At 41.6% G+C, this 23503-nt stretch overlaps 1 protein-coding gene across 2 annotated transcripts in view; it reads left to right on the forward strand.

Moving 5' to 3' along the window:
- ANKHD1 (ankyrin repeat and KH domain containing 1) overlaps nt 1-23503 on the forward strand; it is a 101995-nt gene that overhangs the window by 52249 nt on the left and 26243 nt on the right. For both annotated transcript variants that reach the window (XM_069028822.1, XM_069028823.1), the window contains exons 11-20: nt 1382-1469; nt 2077-2204; nt 2365-2508; nt 3181-3283; nt 11788-12531; nt 19296-19441; nt 19554-19665; nt 20425-20570; nt 22038-22180; nt 22998-23211. In XM_069028822.1, coding sequence (XP_068884923.1) covers nt 1382-1469; nt 2077-2204; nt 2365-2508; nt 3181-3283; nt 11788-12531; nt 19296-19441; nt 19554-19665; nt 20425-20570; nt 22038-22180; nt 22998-23211 — 1968 coding nt within the window. The remainder of the gene's footprint in view (nt 1-1381; nt 1470-2076; nt 2205-2364; nt 2509-3180; nt 3284-11787; nt 12532-19295; nt 19442-19553; nt 19666-20424; nt 20571-22037; nt 22181-22997; nt 23212-23503) is intronic.

A 23503-nucleotide genomic window follows, 5' to 3' on the forward strand; every position in this document is an offset into this window, starting at 1 on the left:
TGACTTCAGTAGTAAGTCTGTAGGGTTTTCTGTCTGCCTGCATATGATTGTGTGTTATACTACTGAGTAAGTAAAGAAATCAGAGCACTACTGTGGGATTTAGCTGTGTGTTAAAGCAGTGGTGGACAGGAACACAGAGCTCTTGTGAAGGCTGAGGAGCAGAGCAGGAGAGGAGCAATGTAACCTCTTACAGTGAAGGATGGGCTTGGATTGGGGGCCAGTCTCCAACAGAAGATCCAGTCAAGAGGTTTCCTCTTCAAGTGTATGAACAAAAAACTAACTTAATGTGCAGCTTGTAACCAAAGCAAGCCATATGTCAAAGGACATATGCAGAGTTTTCAGGAACACAGAAACTATGGGAAGGAATTGAGTTGTTCTGTCAAATCTCTTCTTGATTTGTAGCCATGTCATCCACTGTCAGTACTAAATGTTAACTTTCACTATCAGGTATACATGAAATTACGAAGTAAAGAGTGAATTTAGAGCTTGGCTTCCCAGATATTTGATTAAAAGCCACGCATTCCTAGTATATTATTGATTAGACTGAACATTATTTAAATAGGGTAATACTGAATATAGAGTGCACGTACGAACACTCGCAGGAAGATGATGTTCTCTCCCCTTTTTCTGCGGGAGGGTTGATATCATTGCTCAGCATTCTTTGTGGTATTGATCATGTCTACATAGCAGGCACATTGTCTGGTTCTGTAACTGCTCTAATACAGTTGTATTCAACCACGTCTTTTCAGTATTCAGAAACTTTTTAGATTAGAAAATTGTTCTTGATCCTCATTCCCTTTTTGTTGGTTTGAATCATCCTTTTATTGTCTTTCTGCTTTATTCTCCAATCCTCTTAGAGACTTCTCGTGACCTGCAGTGATTTGTCTCATTCTTATTTCTGATCCTCTTCCTTATGTTTTATAAATGTTGTGTGCACTCGAGGCATTATTGCAGTTTTGAGGTCTGGCAGCACGTGGCAGCTCTCTGGACTGAGGCACTGCAGTTTGTGGTTATTGTGCACTTCCTGATGCTGGGTGACATTTGTGTTCAATCTTCCACCTTTTCTGAGGAGGAAACAAGATGTTACTGTTCTCATGTATGTTATGCATGTGAACACTAAAATAAAAAAGGGGGTTGTGTAAGTGTGGAAGCTTCCTGGTGTGATACCAATATGGATGTGGTCCTAATTCCTTTTAACGGTGTATTTTGGTATTTTAGGTAACATGAAAATTAACTCCAGTCAGTTTATATTTATTACAGTCTGCTTGTGAGATAGGTCTTTGATGAGATGGGTAATTCTGGTCCCACCACAAAATACTTCAGGAGCTGAAACAATGGTACAATTTTTTGCCCATTTATACACCTGTTATTTCTTCTCTAGGAGCATGAATCTGAAGGTGGGAGAACCCCACTAATGAAGGCTGCACGAGCTGGTCACTTATGCACCGTGCAATTCCTTATTAGCAAAGGTAAATGCTAGTTTACATAACTAATTAAAAAGCTTAAAATGCCACTTTACAGTGCCACATGTTTGTGATCTATATTCAAAATTATTCTGGTTATGTGGATATGAGCATTTGTCAAACACGTAAGGGTTTTTTGAATTTCATGTAGTTCATGATAGAATGAATTACAAAATATTTTGCTAGTTACTTTTCCTACTCTGTTGTGTAGATAGATTTGAAGTACAGCAGATATTTTCAGTTTCTTAAAAAAGCACTTCCTCCTTCAGAAAAGCACATCAAGTACTGTCTGAAACAGTAGCAACTGCACCACATAGTGATGCTGCTCAGAGTGAACATTTGGAATTGTGTTTCTTACACCATGTGTTCCCTCACTTAACACTTAAAAGCCCACTGTTGCTGTTGCAACTGCCTTGTCTTTACAAGGTGAGGAGGAGGATGTGTGGAAGCCAATCAGTTAGTCAAAATCCCTTGCTTTTTCCCTAGAAGTGTGTAGGAAGTAATTGGATTACAAGAGTAAAGTTTGTCTCTGTTCCACAAAATACTGTACTTGTCGATACTTTCTTTTAGAAAGGATTTCTTTGTGTTTAATTCTAAGATCATTTCTTACTAGGTGCCAATGTGAACAGGGCTACAGCCAACAATGATCACACAGTGGTGTCCCTGGCCTGTGCTGGAGGTCACCTGGCCGTGGTTGAGCTTCTCCTGGCTCACGGGGCAGATCCTACTCATCGGCTCAAGGTATTTGCTTGCAGCTGTTATGTTTCATAGGTTCTGAAAGAACCACTTGGCTGGTTTTGGAGTAGTAAATTTAAATCATACAATTATATCTTATGTGGGGATACTGCACCAGGGAGAAAAACTAATCTTCTGGCTTTTTGTTTCCAAAATCTCACTTCAGGATGGCTCAACAATGCTCATTGAAGCTGCCAAGGGAGGACACACAAATGTTGTTTCTTACTTGCTGGATTACCCAAACAATGTTCTGTCGGTTCCTGCAGCAGACTTGTCCCAGCTCACACCTCCATCTCAGGATCAGTCTCAGGTAAGGCATAAGGAGTTTTCTTTAAATAGCACCATCAATGTTGGGAAGAAACACTTGGGTAGTTGTTAATTTCAAAAAATGAACATAAACAGTGGAAGGAATTTTAAAAACCCTGCACACATGAGAATGGTAGAAAGTGAGAGAACTGGTTGGTCCTAGCTGCAGAGACCTGAAGAACACATGAGCTTTGTTCCCTTTTCTACTCCCTGGACAGGATAGTCCCAAACCTAGGATTTCAAAAGGATGTTGTTTTCTTTCCTGCATTTGCTCAGTATTTTCGTTCAACAGTTCTAAAGCCTTGTGGTAGTACCCCTCACATGGTGTTACTGATTCTGTTTCTTATATAAAAGAAAACATATTGTGTAAATTCAGAGTTCTGAAGTCTGAAGAGGCAGTTTTCCAGGGGAGTTAGCTGATTAAAAGCCTAAAGGAATTAACAGTTTTCCAGTCAACACAGCCTGGGATCTCACACAGAGTAGCACAGTTAACTTTGACATACTATCCCCAGTAAAAAAGCACAGGACAGGTCATACCAAGAGGTAGCATGGAATACACAATTTGGGAGGAGTGGGCTGGAGTGTGCTGTCCATCTGTACCTTTGTATTAACACTTGAAGATCTGCTCTGCCAGAAGGTGTTTTTAGCTGAGCACGTGTCTGTGCCTTTGTTTAAGGTTCCCCGTGTCCCGGTGCATACGCTCGCTATGGTTGTACCTCCCCAGGAGCCTGACAGGACCCCTCAAGAGAACTCCCCACCTCTCTTGGGAGTGGTGAAAGGTCAGTATGTAGCCACTCAGAGAATATGTATGGTTTGGAAATGGATAGACTGGGGACCATTTTGTTAGAGCTTATGCATAGTGTAGTCCATTCCATCAGTTCTTGAACATCTCTAATGAAGTATAATTTAAAACTATTTTATATAGTTCATAGTTTTTTCCTTATTTTCTTGCATTCTACAGTATAGCAACGTTGGTTATTCTAATCTTATTATGCTTATTCTAATTTATTAGAATTATGCTTATTCAATTTTTTGTGGAAGGAAATGCTTATGGTAACTGCCATGGTGCAGACAGATAAAAAAGTTAATGTACTCTAGGTGTGGTGTTCACTTTTGAATATTGTACATTGGTCTTCTAGAATAGTTGCAGCTCTTATCCATGAACTTGATGCACCAACTTTTTCCTGTTCCTTCAGTAGCAATGCAAGAATGTTGGCCCTATAAAATACTGGTGCAGATCTACTTACGGGAGAGTTTTTGTTGCATTAGAAATAGTTCTCTTGTAAGTAATCATAACATCAGAGTTTTTGCTTTGAACATGGTCAAACTGATTGGTTAAAACTCCTAGCAGTCATTAAATGGCAATTAAGGAGTTTGTTTCCAGCTGTGGATTCTGTAACAAAATCTTCATATCTGCTAAGTCAGCTCAGAAAGAGAAGCAGATTCTCAAGTGCAAAGTTACAAACTGCAGCTCCTAATGATCTACAGTTTTGAACGGGGATCTTAAACATTACAGTATCCAAAGCTCTGTTAGCTAGATTGGCTTAAATCCTTTGTTTGAGGAAGCACTGAGCAATTCCAGAGCAAACAAACAACCATGAATCCCTTAGGGGCACAAATAAAGAGAGAAAAACATCGTGTACCTGCTGGTGCCTGAATGTGCAGCTGTGTCCCTCTCCATGCATATGCCATGTGTGTGACCTTTCAGATGCCCTTGCTGTCTCATTTCCTAGGATGTGCAACACTTGATACTTTGGATTCCATAAAAATGAATACCAAACAAATGAAAAGAATATACAACTTCTGGTTCAAATAACCCATCAAAAAGCTGTATGCCAGCATGTGTGCCCTTCCAGTTCCATGCCTGTTAGCACTGTGGAGTGGGAGTGTTCTGGGAGCACATTTTGTGGTGCATGGGAATCAGTAAGGGATTAGTTGATGCTGAGTCAGAAGACTGAAGTTTAAAGCTAAAAGTTTCGTGTTATTTAATTAAATTATGTAAGGCAAATAGTTGACTGTAGTTTAGGAAACAGCTCTTAAAAACCATATTGCCAATGTCAGCACATCCTTAGGTGTGTTTTTTGCAGTACCATGATGTTGGGATGGGCACAGGGAGATCTCATTGTTCTCAGGGGTTCAGGACATGCTTCATGCGTGTCAGCAAAACTCCTGCTGTGTTGCAGGAGATGCAGCAATCCCAAATGTGTCATCGGGCTGATGAAGCATTCCCAAAAACTCTGTGCAAAGCTCTTGTATCTGTCAGATCTTTAGGGGGAAAATGGTATTTTTGTGCTAAACGCTGTGTGCTCACTGGAGTGCAGAGTTGGTGTGCTGTGCTGAACTGCCATTTGTAACTTGTTACACACAAGTGGCTTTAATTCACCAGACTTCCATCACTAAACTTTCTGGGAGAGGAGGGGCAAAAGAGGGGGTGAGTTGAGGTGGTCGTTATTTCTGAGGCAGGAGAGCAGTCAAGTTCTTGCATAACAAAATTGCTTATCTGGGGGCAGAACAATTACTTGCCTTTGATTAGAAGTAGCCCCTGAGTTTTTGTATAAACTGTGAGCTACTGGGAGGCAGGAGAGCAGTTCCTTGCCTTCTTAACCTTAGCAAGGTAAGATTTTTTTACGGACCTGTGTGAGTTTTCCAAGAAATGCAATAATGACACTTTGTTTTCTGAAGACTTCTTGGCAAGTCAAATATAAAACTTGAAGACATTTAAGTGTTCCTATTACAATTCAGATATGACATGAGGTTTTTCAAGAGGAATTTATGGTCTAATTTTGAATTTTATTATTATTCTTCAGTAAAGCAGGAAGGCACATGGGATCATTACCATTTGAATAATTGCTTTGGGAAAGGATTTAATATCAGTGTTTAGCAACTGAAAAGAGAATCATTTCCGAGGCAACAGTGAATCTAGAGAGGTTTAGATAAAGGTGACACTCCAAGATGGTAATTTGGAAAGAACTGAAGAAAAATCAGGTAAAGAAAGGAACAGAATTAGTTATGGGACTGACCAGACCTCGGCTCCTACTTGCTTAGGAAGGATTGTTCTCAGTGCACTACATTTAGCATGTGTCTGCTGTGTCCATGTAAAAGAAATCCTGGTGCAGTTCAGCTCTTTTTGCTCCCACGGGGAGAGGCAGGAGATGCCTTCCTTGGCAGATTCTACCAGCTGCTGCCCTTGCTGAGCAGGGGCAGGATTGCTCAGCAGCAGCTGTGGTGCAGCAGCTCAGCACAAAGAGCTTTTTGGGTACAAAACCCAAGTGTGCTGTTTCCACAGGCCCAAGGGTCCTTCCCAGGGGACCCCACAAGGGCTGTCCAGTGCAGGGCTGTGCTGCAGCTCCACGTGGCCCTGCACCTGCTTCCCTGGGAGAGGAGGAGCCCAGCCCAGGGAGCAGTCCAAAGGAATGCCACTGGATTTCTTCAGGAAGCCAGCTCTTGGTAATCCCATCTACTTTGTGAATGGTTCCTGCAGAGCCTTGTGCAGTGTGCTGGGGAGTGCAGGGCTGGAGCACAGAGCACGTTCTAGATTGTCATCAAACACGCTGGGACAGCAAGGGATGCTCAGGGAGCCTGGGGAGGGTTGTTTCCTTAGTCAAAGTATTTTGACTAACATCAGCTGTTTACAAACATGTCAAAGTTCAAAGCAGTCTGCTTTTGGAGAATGAGGTACCAGGTTTTCAGTAAATTTTTCTCCAGATTTGTTTTACTTCATACTTATTCTGAAATTGTGCTTACAAATGAACTAATTGACCTAAAGTGAGTACTTAAAACCTGTCAACATGCTGTCATTAGACTTCTCTGCTGTCATTTTTAAGTGGCCAGTAACTTGCAGCGGGTTCTCATTTGGGGTGTGGGGTTTTTTTAGAGTTCCACAAGACCCAATAGACTTACTCAGGTGAAAGCTGCCCACATTTGCCTTTGATCCCTGTGAAGGAGACCAGAGTTCCCCTAAAGTTGAGTGGTACTTTTGGAATCTATAAGCTTTCTCAGCTAAATATTCAATATATGGTATCTCCTGGATCCCCATGCTAGATCTAACAATCTGATGGTGTGGAGAAGGGGAAGAAAAACAAACTCTGTGTAACTCCAATGGCTACAAATTCAATAAATATTTTTTACTGTGATATCTGACTTCTATGCCTAATACTGAGTTATGTATCCCAGCAGAGATCTCATGCATTGTGTGATTTAATAAAAATAGGGGCCAGGTTAACAGTAAATCTAGGAAGTTATATAACTTTCATGGAGGTAAAAGCATTAGTAAAGCAAATTGATATTCTAGCGTTTCCAGCTTTTGCATTCTGATTTTTACCAGATTTTTCTACTGCACAGTTCCTGCTGCTTCATTGTTTAATGTGCTTCAACATCTTCTGACAACTCTTGCCATTTCCTCCTGGAAACTTCCTGCCTGGGTCAGCAGCTGGCCCAGGTGTCTGGGATGAGTTCCCAAGGGAGATTTCACCATCCATGCCTCCTGACTTCTGAACTTTACTAATACTTTCTTTGTAGACTTAAAGACTTTTTTTCTGCAAATCCTCAGCAGTGCAGGCAGGTGATTTGACACCCAGACACGTGTAGGTCCCAGGAGCACAAATGTGTAACTTTCACGGTGGTTTGTGAACTTCTGCTCCTTTGAAGCTTCAGTCACCTGCTTGCCACCAACTAATTCAATTACATCTTAGCAATTTTCCAGTTATATACCATGAAGCCACCAGAGGAAACCTGGGAAGAAGACTAAGATTGGAAAGAACTCAAATTTTTGAATGGCTGAAAATTGAGTTCAGTTTGGCTTGGTTTCTTCCAGCTGTATAGCCGTTGCCTGTTGGATAGCATTGCACCTATTCCCTGCAATTTTCCATAGAAACAGCTGCAGGTGTGATAAAGACTGGCAAAATTACTCCATGGTTCCAGGAGGGATACTGTGAACATACAAAGTCATCATTCAGCCTTCTACCAATTAACCTCTTCTTTATAAAGAAGAAATCAGTATGTATTAAAAACCATGTGGCAGATGAATTTGCTTGGGAAAAGCAGGCTTCTTTTGTTTTCCAAATCAGCAAGATTATGTAATATTGTGCTTTGCATTTGTGTGTGTATGGAGCAACTGATTGTTTCTCCAGGTCCTTAGAGATGAATTTCTTACTTAAACACAGAATTTTCATGACAATTCAATATTGAGTTCATTTTATTCATATTGATGAGGCTGGTGAGTTTTAATTGCAGACTGCAAATTGAGCTCTCAACTTCTGAGTGAAATCAGATTTAAAAAAAAAAAAACCTCAAGTACAAGAACAACGGACAAGCAATTCTGTTACAGAGCATACAAATGACATGGTGATTCATACAGATTTATGTAACAGGGTCTCCAGCAGAGAAGATGTATTTGAATGTACAAATGGGTATCACACAGCTGACTTTTTTCTTACTGTCATTTTTTTTATGCTGGAAAAAATCTTTTGGACTTTACTGTTTGGATTTCAATCCACTTTTTTTTCATTTAACAATGACAACAGAAATTAAGGAGCTGTCCACAAATCTCAGAATTTTGTCTAATAAAACATTAAGTATAATACAGCTGAAAGGCATATAAATTAGTTCTTTCCAGGGAGAAGTGACATCCTATGGATTATCAGTCAGGGCTAGAAGAGCAAGGTCCTTGAGAATCATAACCACTCATGAGGAGATATGGTATCAGGCTTGTTTGTTGGCAGCAACTGTATAAATACTGAATGTGTTCTAAGCAAACTTAAATTAGAAGAGTTCAATTGCTTGAGAAAGTCACCCAAGGACTACAAAACTGAAGGCTATTTTTCAAGGTTCTTGCTCACAGTGTTTAGGGACTTTAAATGTCATTTGCAGCCATAAGCATTAAAACCTGGTCATGGTGTCCTCTCTGCATGTTACTGCGTGCTCAAGAGACAGGAATGATGCCTGGGAGAGGCTCATTGAGGTGAATGGGCTGTTGCAACTCAGGTCTGTGGGAGATGGTCTTAAGTGTATGGGAGAAGTACAGGAAATGGCTGTAGGAAACAGCTGTCACTTCCTGGAGAGAAGTGGAGATCAGAGAAGTGGATGGGAAGCTGTGTTTGGGCAGAGTGGGTCTTAGCCTGAGTCATACATGTTGGTCACAAACCTGGCTGAAGGTATGTGCATGCTCTGCAGCAATTGTGGTGAAGGCTGAGTTGGACAGGGTAGGGACCAGAACTTGTGGGAATGTGGAAATGCAAATCAAAGAGCAATTGGTCATACTGTTCACAAAATAACTGGGGAATCAGTCCCTTCTTTACTCTGTGGCTTTCCTAGCATGCCCAGTACCACTCTGGGTTTGCTGATCAAGTTTTTTTCCTGTAATCGTGGTACTGGATGGCAGGTGGTATCTGTGTAGCAACATCTGGATTTCAGTCATCTTCAGTCTAAACAACTTAACTTTCATATTAAACAAGTCTTCTAAAAATGATGAAAACAGTTGCTTTAGAGGCCAGATTGACAGCTTAATGTTGCTAGGTGTAATTTGGTAGTAGGTTGATTGTGTAGATGACTGATGCTGCCCCCAAAAGATAAATGTACAAAATAAATGAAAAAAAAAAAAGGTTGACGTGATTGTGATCTGGCCTGTGATTGGATTCTTAAGTCTTACTCTACTTACATATTTCAAAAGTGAAAGTATAAAGTATCTGTTCATAATTATGTACTAAAATAGGCACAGTATTTTTCAGGATATTGTAATATAGAGATTTGGATAAACCAGGAAATGCTACTTTTTAGTACATCCAATATTTGCATATTCAAAGCTGCCACCAGTGTAGCTATATACCCTTCTCCACCTCTGGTTTGACCTGACTGTTCTGGTGGACATGGCAGGTTTAGCAGATCTTTCTTCCTGCCCTTCATCCTCTTCCAGTATCTCCATTTACAGGTTGCAACTGTTTTCTGGCATAGAAAGGGTGATCTGGAACCTGAAAAGTGGCCTTTCTATCTAATTAGCAGCTGATTAATGTAAATTTCTGTACCTTTTCTGGAACTTGAGAGCCCAGCTGGTCTCCTAACACCTGTCTTCAGGAACTGTCCCACCTTTCCATGATGATTCTCGGTTGGAGCTGCTGTCTGGTGCTCTCTGAGCCCAGCCCTGGCTCCTCAGCCCAGCCCAGCTCTCAAGGTGGGGTTGTGCTTCTGCTCTTTCCTTCCTTTTGTGCTCCTAAAAAAGCTTTCCCATGACAGGTTTTTTTTCTCCCCAGCTCAGGCTTAATTGAGAGGGACAACACTGATAACTTTATTATTTGGGGGGCTCTTGGAACTGCAGCTTTTCTTTCCTAGAGTGATGGAAGGTGTCCAGAGTTGCTGGGTTGTGGGAATGCCTTCTGTTAGGTTGGGAATGATAGATACAGGAACCTTAGGGAGGACATTAAACAGAGCAGGGCAGAGGGTTCCCATCTCAGCTGAAGGCAGGGTTCATTTGCAGTTTGGTTATGATAGCAGTGAAGCACAGCTTCGTTTCAAAACAATGGTATAGACAAGCCTTTCAGAGATTTTTGGTGAGTGCAAATTTATTTCTCAAGAGTGTTCTCAAAAACCTGTAAGTTACACTTGTTACAATTAAGGGATAAACCCTGAGTGTGTGACAAAGCCAAAGGGGCCACAGGTTAGAGCAGGCTCGAGCTAAACAGCCGGCACAGAGCCAGGGATTGCTGAACTTCCCCCAAATTCCTTCTTGTCTGCTGAGAAATTGGCTGGGGACTCACTCATGGTTCAGAGCTAAGGGAGAGGTGCTCAGCTGGAACTACTGACCTGCACAGAGTGCAGAGCTGCAGAGGAAGTGTCCTGAAGGGTGGGTGGCTCCAGGGGCCACATGTGGGATGCTGGGCTCTCTCCTGGCATCAGTCAGATTCTTGTTGTTTCCCATCTAATTAGATATGGTTTGCTTTCACTCCTGGGAGTCTGCTGAAGGTATGCAGTACAGAGTTGATCCAATTCTATTTTAATATTTGTTCTTTCTCTTTATAAGAGAAAAATCTTACATTTGTTTGGTTTACAATTAGTTCCTCCAAAAAAGATTCATTTCAACGTGAGGTGTACACGACTCTTGTTTTGACAGCAATGCAAAGTGAAATTGTTTGTGAATTAGTGTATTGTGAAGGATGGCCCAGAGAGAAATAAATCTGTGCTTCAGGAAACTTAATCCTTCCAGGGCTGGTGACTCCTCTACAACTTAGTTCTTGCATCCAGACTTTCACTTAACTGTGTGATGTTTTGGTAACTTTATTAAACCATGGCTCAAACTGTACATCATTTTAGTACCCCTTTTAATGATTAATTATGTGAGTCTGCTTTGTAAAACTTCAACTTTTTTTTTTTTTTGAAGGCTCCATATATCAGTGTTTGGGTAAAGCAAATGAGTATTAGTGCAGAAAATTATTTAATCAGGCTAAAACCTTTCACATTTCTAATTAAAGTTCTGACACTGAAGTAATAATTAAACTCTCAGCACTTAATAGATTCCTTTTAGTAAGATGTGACTAGAGTTTCCCAGATGTGGCTTTTGGGAAAGTAGCCATGGTTTGCTTGAGGACAGTCAGCACTTGGGGCAGGGCTGCCCAGCTTTGGTGGGCCTTGGTGAAGGTTATTTTTAAAATCTTTATAATGAACAGTATTGTTCCTTTGTTATTGGAGGGGAAAGTGAGCAAGTTGTTCATTTGGTCCCAGAATTTTTAAAAAGGTGCTAAAACTTCACACTCCCCTTGTAAGTACTAAGTTTGCAGTGGCAGGATTCTGCTTGTAATGTGAAGGTGAATGCTACAGTGTTTGGAGAAATCCTAGTTCAAAGTATCATCTTACTGTCAAGTTAGTCTGCTCTCAACTATAGAGTCTTTCTGCTCATAACCTTGCTGTTGGAAGTCAGCCTCTGGAAAATACTCTTATTTTAAGCTCTGCAGAAGAACTTTGGGAACTCAGTAAATCATGTAAATTGCCTTGCTGTTCTTGCTGATTCCCCTTCCCAAGTGCATTGTCAAGTATGTCAGAAACTGTAAACTATGGCTGTGCTCAAAGGGTTATGAGGATCAATACCGAAAATTCCGCCTATCTGCTTTGTCCTTTCTTGTCTTAACATGGAGTGTAGGGTTTACCTTTCTGTGCTTTGACAGCTGTGCAGTGTTAGTTGTAAAGATTTTTTTTTAATTTTATTTTATTTTTTATTTTTATTATTTTTGGTGGGTGAGAGGGGAGGTTTGGGGTATCTTCAGCATGGCATTTTTTCAAACATTTTTCATGTGCTTAGGTGCATCCAAGCAGAAGTCAAGTTCCCTGCAGGTAGCAGATAAGGACCTACTGCCACCTTTTCACCCATACCAGCCTTTGGAATGCATAGTAGAAGAGACTGAAGGCAAGCTGAATGAACTTGGACAGAGAATTAGTGCTATTGAAAAAGCACAACTTAAATCATTGGAATTAATTCAAGGTGAACCTTTAAATAAAGATAAGATTGAAGAACTTAAAAAGAACAGAGAAGAACAAGTACAGAAGAAGAAGAAAATATTGAAGGAGCTGCAGAAGGTGGAAAGGCAGTTGCAGATGAAAACCCAACAGCAGTTTACCAAAGAATATTTGGAGACCAAAGGTCAGACAGACACACCACCTGCCCTGCAGCAGCAGTGCTCACTTACAGGGGTCTTCCCAGAAGTGGAAGCTGATAAGGGTCTGCCAGAGGATAACTTTTCAGGGTTACCTCAGGCTGACACAATCTTGTCTAAAGATGATGAGCAACACCAGTCTCCACCACCTGCTGAACAAATAGAGTTTGTCCCTATCCAGCCTTTGCCAGCACCGCAATGTAATTTTTCTGGTAACTTAGGTTATAATGGGACAGAGTCTCTTGAACTTCAGAAAGCATTAGGGAATCAGCAGAATGTAGGACAGCAGCAGCAAATTGCTGGGCAGGGGCTCTTAGTTCAAGAACCAGACGGATTAATGGTTGCCACTCCAGCACAGACGCTTACCGACACTCTTGATGACCTAATAGCAGGTGGGTTAAGAAATATACCTATTTTTGCATTAATTTGTGTGCTCAGTTTCCCTCTCTCTCCTTCCCTCCAAATACGTCTTGGGGTTTTCCAGTTTGGGAATACTTGCTTAAGAATAAAGTTCCTGATTAGTGCTATTAATCCTAACAGTGACTTCCAATTCTAACATGATACTTTTAAATATCTTTTTTTCCAAAGTGCAAAACTTCCTGTACTGGACATCTATTTTAGCCCCTTTGGCCTCATCTGTTTCTGTGCTTCTTTAAAAAGCCTCATCATGAGTAATTAGTAGTGCCCATTAGGAAACCCAAAAGTGTGACAGATTTATATCTTCTGTAGAATTTTCTGTGCAGGCTTATCAGTGACTTTCTTCAATGTGGTAGCCATCTCTAGAAAAAGCCAAATTATTGTCACTTTTATGGACAAACATGTCCCTCTCCTTGCTGCTGGAGCTTAAGCACAGCCTGGAATCCACGCACAACCGCTCCGTTCTGTGATGGCTTGTGTTTGCAGAATCCCTGCTAAACCCCAAGCACTGTACAGGAATATCTGCTCGTTAGATGTTCCACATGGCAAAAACGTGTCCTGTTAGCTGGATGAAAAGCAAAAACCCCAGCATCCTTCCACGTGTTGGTACGGTGTGAAGAGGAATGGGAATGCCCACACGTCAGGTTGTGTGAATCCCCTTGTGCAAAAGCAGGGATCACTTTGGGTGACTTCATTTCGTGGACTTGACTAGGATTGAGGTTTGCTGCTGGAGGTATGTAGGATATAGCCAGTGTTGTTTGGTCTGTAGTTTCTTTTTATTCAGTGTTTTTCAACTTTTCTTTGTACCTTGTGCCTGTCCCCCTGCCCATTATTTTCCTGTCTGTCTCCCCTGCCCCTCCCGTTTCGTAGTCGCTGCCATGTCCTCTGAAGTTCACGTCAAGGCTGTAGAAGTGTGCAGTGAGATCTTTGGCCAGCCATTCCTGGGAGCCTTTGGAATGGTAATTGCATCGAGCTCATGCAAGTCAAAACTACTTGTGACTTTGCAACCTCCCATGGAACCCAGAGTTGGTGAAGTAGTGGGGTGGTTGGATCAGCTCCCATCCTCTCCTCGGTGTAATTCCAGTTGTTTTATAGAGCATTGGTCTTAGTTCCCCCTGTTCTGGCATGGCAAGCCTCCCTCCCTGCTCTGTGGTGCTCTTCAGAATACTCAGCCAACATTAAAACATTCTCAATTTTTATTACTTAGAATTTTAGTACTGGAGTGTGTAAGGAGGAAAATTTGAATGGGTAATGCAAAACATAATCAACAAGGGATTAATCTTTGGAGTAGTTGTCATTGCTGAGAGTTGAATGTGTCTGGCACAAAGCCATGGAGTCTGTACCCTCTCGTGGTCAACAGCTCATTCTACAGCCACAAACTCAGTGTCCCCACTGTGAAAAGTGCTGCAGTCCAGCTGGGTGTGAGAACTGTGCTGTGGGAAAAAAGATTGCAAACAAGCAGAAAAACTGTTATCTTAAAAATAATTTTTAAAAGTGAATAGGCATTGGTTTGTTTTCTGAAAACAGCTACTGGTTTTGCTAAGTAATTAAAGACATTTTTTGCTAAGACATGAGATTTACTTTTTTAAAAATCACTACAAGTAGCACCTTCTTCTGCATTAGAAACTACATTTACAGAAATGCAACTTGAGGAGACTTTAGCTGTTGAGTTCCAGAGGCTTCTGCAAAAATGTATTGATGTTGCTTTATTGAAATATGGTTTCTTCTGAAATTCATAATTTTCTTTCACTTCCCTCCAAAAAAAATTGTCGAAAGATATTTTTCTCACTTTATAAATCCAGACAGTGTAAAAGTAACCCCATGTAAATTATAATCCTACTATATCAGATTTATACCTGTGTAAAAACAAACTGTGAATTTACCTACTCATACTCCGAACTCTTTGATCCATATCTAAAATGCACTTTTTCCACAAACTTGCCCATTAGTCCTTAATTTTATAAAGACATTTTGAGCAATAAAAACTGTTACAAGATCTGATTTTTACATGCCTACTGCAGATGCCAGGTAAAATGGTTCAGGGGCTTGTGCCTGGGAAGCCTGGCTCCTAGGGATCTTGTGTCTTGCACTGGGGTGTCATTGAGGGGTCCCCTTGATCCCGCTACTGGAGCTGCAGTGATGGTAGTGAGTGACTGGGTTTAGAAGAGATATTAACATTTTTATTCCTGCTGAGTATTTCAGTTTTGGTGGGGACTGCTTTAGAAGAACAGAAATTATTTTTCCCCCTGCCCTGAAATACCTTTAGTGTTGCTCTTACCAGCGGTGATATCCAGAGGAGGCCACAGAGATGCTCCAAGGGCTGAAACCTTTCTGCTCTGCAGCCAGGCTGGGAGATGGGGGTGTTCACCTGGAGAAGAGACGGCTCAGGGGAGACCCCAGAGCCCCTGCCAGTGCCTAAAGGGGCTCCAAGAGAGGGACTTTGGACAAGGGCCTGGAGGGAGAGGACAAGAGGGAATGGATTCCCACTGCCAGAGGTTAGATGGGATATTGGGAAGAAATTCCTCCCTGTGAGGGTGATGAGGCCCTGAGGTTGCCCAGAGAAGCTGTGGCTGCCCCTGCATCTCTGGAATTGTCCAAGGCCTGGTTGGACAGGGCTTGGAGCAACCTGGGATGGTGGAAAATGTCCCTGCCCATGGCAGGGGGTGGAATGAGATGAGCTTTAAGGTTCCTTCCAACCCAAACCATGCTGGGATTCTATGATGTAGGAGGCAAGTTTTTCCAAGCCTCAGTTGTAAGTAAGAACTTCAATTTCTGTGAAGGTACAAATTTGTATTTTGCTGACCAGTTTAACAGTGCCAGTGTAGACAAATGGAGTATTTATCTTCTGTTCTGCTGGGAGGTTGCCTCAGCTGTGAGGTGTTCAGGTGGTGAATGTCAAGGTGCAAAGTGTCAGTGAGTCATGGCACATGTCCCCTCTTTCATAAAGCTACACAGAAGTAACAAAGTACCTTTTGGAAGGACAGCTAAAACCTAAAAATGAAGCTGCTCTTTCCACTCCAGAATGTTTTTGTTGTAATGGAGTTTTATTTAGACACGCTGATGCAAAAATCTTGCACCTAATAGTACATTACAGGTGTGACTTAGTCAAAATTTTAACCAGGTTTACAAAAGAGACAGAGACATGGTGCAGTTTAGAGTGGGAAAGCAATAAATTAATTTGGAACACAGCTATCATTTCTGTTACTCAGTATCTATTTGGTTTCTTGGACCCTCTTGCATATTTGGAGTTTCATTTCAGTTCATCCTCTGCATTTACCATAGTAAATTTCTTAGTTGTAGTATCTGAATTGAGGCTTTTTTCTGGTTTAGGGTATTAAAGATGAGGAACTTACTTTTCTGTGTCGCTGGGGTTTGTCTCTAGTTGGAATATTTATATTTCTCTTTGTTTTGCTCAGTGGTATTTCTAGTCAAGAGACTTGTGTGTGCTTTTCTGTCTCGCTCTCGTTCCTGTGAGCTGATATTTCTAAACTGAAATTTCAGGTGTGTTCTGAGAAACTTTGTTCTGACATTCTGGTTGTAGTCGGTGATACAGAATTATGGTATTTTAAGGTAAGGATTTGGAAGGTGACATCTGAGTTACTGTGTTGAGGATTGGTGTTTGGAGTAAAACTGGTTGCCAGGACAATCTATAGAGGGAGGAATGGTGACCAATGAAAGGAGCTGCAGTTACCAACGTGCAAAAGCCTCTGCAGTAGCAGGTTACTGAGAAGCTGCCTGGACAGGCTGAAAGGCTGCTCAGGCTTGAAAAAGGATGGTTCTCTCTGTCCTGAAAATCCCAGTTCCTTTGAGGAAAGGGGAACTCAAACCTAAGTCCAGTATTCCTGACTGCCAATGCTCGTGTCATCACAGCGGTTGGGTAGCCACAGTTTCAGCCTACAGCTGAAATCTCATCCAGAGCTGCTTGCTCCAGGTACTGTCAATGCTCCAGAGTTGTACTTGGATAAAATACCAAGTTTTTGCTTTCTTTTGTTTTACTCATGTTTCCTTTGATATTTTTTTGTAACTTTGAAAATAGTCATCCATGTCTTCAAAGACCAGCATTCAGCTTCCAGCTCGTACTAAGACAGACCCTTTGGAACATTGCTAACCCTTTGTAGAACATGGGAAACCTGGAGTTTGTCATGTGCACAATAATTTTTTTCTAAATGCAAGTCTTTTGAGTATTGAAGTCTATGGACACATCTAAAACCTCTGTCACAAAATTGGTATTTCCTTGGAGTCAAGGGCAAGCAGTGTCAGTGCTGCTTTCACTGCTAAGCTGTGGTACCACAGATGTTCCATGTTAATGCCACATTGGAACCATTGCTGCAAGGTCATTTTCCAGTTAAAAATCTGTATTTTGCTGTGTAACTTGAGCTGAGATAAATCAGCCCCATGAAATGGAGGCAGAAGTTCTCAGGCTTTTTTTGCTCCACAGAGCACAAATTATGCTGCTGCTCTATGGGCCCAGCTTGCCAGCCACACTGAAGAAGTAAAAAATAGCATTTAGAAAAATCCTGCCATTTTGTAAACTCAGCAGTTATAGAGGGGGTGATTAGTTGGTGGGTGTTGTAGGAATATTTGTTAGATTTTATTTTAAACCAGATTTTAGGCTATCAATGCAGGGTTTATGTTCATTTCTACTGCCTTTGGTGTTCTCTGTCATGTTTAACATTATTACTGTGCACATGAAGTGCTTAGTGCACACTCGTATGTTTCAAACACATGATGAAAATCTAAAGTATGTGAGAAATACTTTGATATTTTCAGTCATGGTTGTGAAATACAGAGAATTTGTGAAACCTGTGACAGCAATACTGAATATATTACTTTAAGACCCTTAAGCTGGCTCCAGTGGAGTCCCTCTGCACACCCTGCTCTGCATGCACAGCACATGCATGTGGGTTTATGTTGTAGTTGCAAGATCGGAAGAAACTGAGCCGGTGTCTTCCACAAGGAAGGACCAGCTTGACTTAACATAAGTCCTTAACAGGGTGCTATGGTGTCTGTATTTTGGAAGGAGTAATCTGTAGAAATCCAATTATTATCTTGCACTTCAGTGCATTAAGCAAGAAAACAATGGTATTGCATTAATTAATGCTCATTTGCTGCTGTAAGTGATAATCCATAGTGAGCAGATGAAGGTGGGAGGTTTCGTATTTGAAACTTTTAATACAAATCCGGTTTGCTCACGAAGGCTGTAACAGGAATTCAGATCTGGTACTTCATTGCTTAAATGTGGTGACCAAATGTTAATGCTGGTTTTGCCTATGCACCAAGGAGAATGCTTTGCTTAAAAGTACAACTGAAAATGGAACCTCCCCAGATTTCAGTGAACCTCCCTTGCCATGTTTCCAGAACCCAGTGACCCATATTCCCGTGCTTCAGTCTGTGTTTACTTTGTCAGGCACTGGCAGCTCTATAGGGTGAGTTAGTGGTATTAATGGTCATGTTGGGGCTTTTTCTATGACTTTCCTATCTACACTATTTTCCTGTGAGTAATTGCTGGTGTGTAATCTGTCAATGGAATGAGGAAGGTTGAGCTGGGAAAGGTTTGCAAAATTTTTTCTCTAAGTCATACACAGGTTTGAGTTCATCCTTCCTCTTCCCTTAATGCTTGGACAAAAGCAAAATGCTGCTGCTTGTTTCTTACCTGTAGCTGTCAGTGTTTTCCTTCAGTTGCTTCTTCCAGGAATACTGCTAAATACTGTGTGTTTTGGAATAACTAAAGCTCACTGCGTGTTCCAGCTGATGAGGCTGCACAAGAGACATTTGGCAATCCAGCAGTGACAATACTTGTCAAATCCAGCTGCTCTGTGAGCAGGGATTACTGAAGCTAGAGCACACATGGAGCTAGTGTGTAGGTGTGTTAGACCTTCCTGGCAGGTAATCCCCGCTGATTACAGGGATCTGGGCTCCACTTGGACTCTCATCAGGTTACAGAAGCAGGCAGGAGTCCTGGCCCTGCAGTGGATATGTCCAGGGAGATTTCTCTGCTTGTTGATTTAAAACTAGATGGAAAAAAATCTGATGCTCAGTTGTTAAATTTTTTTTATTGTTATTTTTTTTTTAAAAGCAGATAAAATTGGGTTCCTTGTGTCCCCGAGCAATGCTGGATCTTCAGGATGACATCTTTAGCAGGCTGTGTATCAATCAGAATAAATTTTAGGGAGCACTGAGTTTTCAGCTTTCTTATTTTTGTTGACTGCCCCCTCCTGTCTGCTTCCCTTCCACTTTCCTGGGTTGGTTTAACTCTGAGACATGATTAATATAGTGTGAGTTGCTGTCAGTCATCTTGCTCTGAAAACTTTCTCTGGAGGCTAAGTGTGCACTAACCTTTATGTGAAAAATTTTGGGATTCCAGGATAAGACTATGTTTTTGAACATTAGGTTTGTGTGTTAGTGATAAAGAATTTGCCTGCTTAAACTGAGCATATGATTGAACTCTTTTTAACAGTGAAGGTTACAATTAGAAAAGGGTAACTAATCACCTTCATAATTTACACTTGTAATGCATACAGACTAATTCATAAAATTGTTTTCTAACTTATCACAGTTTGGAGATGATGCTTACACTGTTTAACTGCCGGAAAGCTGCTTTTTGTTTTTAGGAACATTCAGTTTGTTTCCCCCATTACTGTTTTGATGTTAGACCATTGCAGTTTTATGGGGCTTAATATTTTTCACATTAAATGGGACATTCCTGGGAGTGGATTAATAACCTGGTGTTTGTTTTCAGCTGTGAATAGCAGAGTGCCCAGCGGCTCCACAAGCTCCTCACACACTACCGAGTCCCCGACGCCCGAGCCCTGCCCGCAGGCAGCGAGCAGCGTGCCCTCGCAGTCCGTGCTCCCCATGTATCCATCAGTGGACATCGATGCACATGTGAGTAATCAATGTTAGCTTTGAGTGGATCTGGTACTGTTGTAGAAATACTAAAATCCTCTTTGTTTTTAATTTCTGAAAATCTGCTTCTTTTTCTTTGCTATCCGTGAAGACTGAAAGTAATCACGACACTGCGCTGACCCTCGCGTGTGCGGGAGGGCACGAGGAGCTCGTGTCTGTGCTGATCGCACGTGGTGCCAATATTGAACACAGAGACAAGAAGGGTAAGTGAAAGCCAGAACACAGTTTGACCATGAGCTGCAGCTTGAAACAGTGAATTTCAAAATGGGAGCTTGATTCTTGCACTTCACATAGTAGCATTGGTCAAAAAAAGCCAGTGAGCTTCTGTCTGCATCTGAGTGGGATCTTAAGCATTGTGAACCATGAGGTACTTCTGTCCTTATGACTTGTCCTCTACAAATGACCTCAGCAAACTGGATAGAGGAGGTGATGGGGGTAACCATCCAATCTTGGCTGACAGAGCTGAAGGGTGGCAGTTGTCAAGTTGGGTATCGTTGTTCTCAGGAACAGAGTTCAGCAAGATCTGACATCTTTTAGAGCTGAGAGAACCAAACCACCATGCCACGTGCATTGAAGCTCATACTGACCACTGGCAATCAGCAACACACACAGGGCAGATGTGGTCACTGGCTGGACCTTTATTAAACAGTAATTAAGCAGAAAGCCTTGACTTCTCCAAGGAGAGGACTTGGTCAGAACTTAATCCAAACTGGTCACTTCAAGCACTGTTTAGATTTCTTTTGAAGAGCCTTTGGCTGGAATCAGAACCTCAATGTGACAGGGTTGGAAGAGAGTTGGGAAAGGCTCTGAGATTGTGGCATCCACCAGGAAACCCCCCCAGTCTGCGGGAGAGACGTGATCAATAGAAGTCATTGTGAATTAACCCATTTGTGAATTTCTGCTCCTTAATAACACTTACGAGGTGCTCGGGGTTGCTTTTTAATGCAATCTCATGTTACTAGGTTTTACACCTTTAATTCTGGCTGCAACTGCTGGACATGTTGGTGTCGTGGAAATTCTTCTGGACAAAGGTGGGGATATAGAAGCACAGTCCGAGCGCACAAAGGATACTCCGCTTTCCTTGGCATGCTCCGGTGGACGCCAGGAGGTACAGACGTGTCCTCAAAGGCCTTGAGTTGTTACTTGCAGATAGGTTTTTTTGTTCAGTGTTGGGTTTCTTCTGTTGATGGTACATCTTAGTTTTTTTCTGGAAGGTTTTTCACCTGTTTAAGTGTAGCTAATTTAAGGCTTTTTCCTCTTCCAAGAAAGAAAGAAGAAATGTAAGACTTGTTTCTTCTCTCCTTTGCCTATCCCAGTTTTGTTAGTTAATGGTCATGGTCACTTGTGATAACTTGTGGTATTTCTTCAGTCAGTGTATCCTCACAGGGTAAGTACCTCTATGAGGGAGACAGATATTTATTGAGTAACTTTATTCACTGAGAACTTCCCTTACTCATCTTCCCTGTTCTCAAACCCAAAACAGCCAGTGCAGGCACACAAGGACAGAAACTGGGATTTTGTGTGGGCAGTACATGGCTTTAGTGATAATACACAGGGCTGATAAGTGCAGATGCAGTGCAGGGCACGTACCAGTCTTTTAAGGATGTTTCAGAGTTCTGTCAGATTTGGTGTGTGTGGTGTTGTCCAAATAAGATTTGTTAAATCCTTCCTATTTCAGTCATGTGCATAGTACCTTAGAAGATGGCATGGAGATGTCCAAGAGCTCTGGAGTAGATTAATATAAGGATTAAAATAATTGGCCAAAACTGGAAAGTTTCCACTTCGCTTTTCAATTGCAGATCTTTAACAGTAAAAGTGCTTCTCATAAAAAAAGGCAAGATCAGCGTGGCCTGTAGTAGTAGCATTATGTATTGAACAGCTGAGATCTTCTGTTGTTCCTTTTTATTTTTTTTCTTTATCCCAGAATCTACCTCTTATGTTTCTGGCTTAGCAAGACAACCTTTTTTCTGGCTTGTTTGGAAATCACCTAGCTTATGTTAATAGTAAAATGAGGCCCACTGAAGTACAGTACATCACCAAAATGTTTTCATTTTCTTCCCTTTTATTTCTCTTAAGCAACTTCTGATAGAGGAGTCCTTCCTCATCCTGGTTCCATTAACATCAGTTGCGCTGATTTTTACCACAGGTTTTTTTGGAAAATTCATATAATACAGCTGGTCAAACTTGGCTCAAGTGTCATTTGAATTCAAGTTGTCAGATGAGTTTTTCTGAAAGAGATGCTCAAACATTGTGAGACATTATGGGTGTGGGGTAGATCTCTTGTTTGCAAACTTAAGATTCCCAGGAAGAGCTTCACTTTAAGGCCTTGCAGTTTTATTTAGGTAAAATAATCCTTCTGGTGGACAAGTGCTCATCTGCTGTGGTCGTGGGCTGTGGGGGCTGTACAGAGATAGGGAAAAGTCAAGCAGAAAAGGGTGGAGGTTTTCCTATGGAATCTTGTCTGTTGACACGGGAAACTGGTAGCACATTGGAAAGTTTGTGATAACATCCTTTCACTCCCTGGATAATAGCAAAGGCCACAATATGTCTGTTAATACATGTCCTGTCTTTTGAGGTTGTTGATTTGCTGTTGGCCCGGGGAGCAAATAAAGAGCACCGGAATGTGTCTGATTACACGCCGTTAAGCCTTGCTGCGTCTGGTGGCTACGTTAACATCATCAAGATTCTCCTCAATGCTGGGGCAGAAATCAATTCCAGGTAATGTACCATGTGACCAGCTGAGCTGCAGCATGGCACAGGCACTCCCTCTTGGCTCCATCCTGAGGCACAGGCTGGAATCTCAGGTGCTTTCAGATCTCCTTACAGCAGTCTTCCTACACTGATGACATCTTTTATGTTCATGTTATCTTAGTGCTTCTAAATTGCCTTTGACTATCGCAGACTTCACCTGACTTATACCTAAGTTTTAAGGGATTAGAGTTTGCAAACCTATTCTTTCCCTTTTCCACCATTCTCAGGTCTGGAAGTCAAACTATTTCCAATAGAACCATGTCAAGGAGGCAGCCGAAGTGCTCAGGGCAGCTCTGTGTTTGAAGATGTCTTTTTCAGGCAGAGGAACAAATTTACACAGCAGTGTCTCTTAGGCCTGCTCTCTATTCATTTTAAGAAAACTTACATATATTCTAACACTAGATAGAGCAAGAGAACTCTTAACTAGGGAAAATTCAAGCTGCAGCTGTGCTAGAAGCATGTTTTTCTTTGAAAAAAATCAGATGTAGCCTCAATTTTAGTATATGAAGCTTAAGGCTTATGTCTGCTTCGGCCATCAGAATGTCTAACAGCTGAAATGTATTTTCCTTGTTTATAAATTGCAATTGTCTGTTGCATACAGTTCCTCTGGTGGTTTCTCCTAATCAGTTAAAAATGCTACTATTTTAGGTCAGTGCCTATATTTTGTGTAGGTTATATGTTCCTTTCTGACTTACAACAAAATACGTTGTTGCTCTTGGATACACTTCTATTTCCCAGAGCTTTTCTTTGGCTGTGGGCACTGCAGTTTGTTTCTTTCCCTTAGGACTGGCAGTAAGCTGGGGATTTCTCCTCTGATGTTGGCTGCTATGAATGGCCACGTCCCTGCCGTGAAGCTGCTGCTTGATATGGGCTCTGATATTAACGCCCAAATCGAGACCAACCGCAACACAGCCCTCACCCTGGCCTGCTTCCAGGGCCGGGCAGAGGTGGTCAGTCTGCTTTTGGACAGGAAGGCCAATGTCGAGCACAGGGCAAAGGTAAGTGGGGAACTTGCCTTTCCTTATGACTTATTGCCTCTGAGTCATCCAGTTTCTTCAAGTTTTCCTGTAACTTTGAGCCTCTCTGGGCTCAGAGGAGTTATTACATCAGAGCACTTAAATGTTCTGAAATAAGTTTGGTTTCTTTTAAAAACTAAAAAAGCATCAGTGATGAGGAATTTTTTGCATTAGGGAAAAGCTGACTGGTCCTTCTGAGTTTATAATGAAACTTAGATTGACTCTTGTCTAGACTTTTTCAGGTTTAAACTTGACGTGATACTAACAGAAGAGA

The sequence above is a fragment of the Aphelocoma coerulescens genome, chromosome 13 (assembly GCF_041296385.1).
Source record: "Aphelocoma coerulescens isolate FSJ_1873_10779 chromosome 13, UR_Acoe_1.0, whole genome shotgun sequence".
Lineage (NCBI taxonomy): Eukaryota > Metazoa > Chordata > Aves > Passeriformes > Corvidae > Aphelocoma > Aphelocoma coerulescens.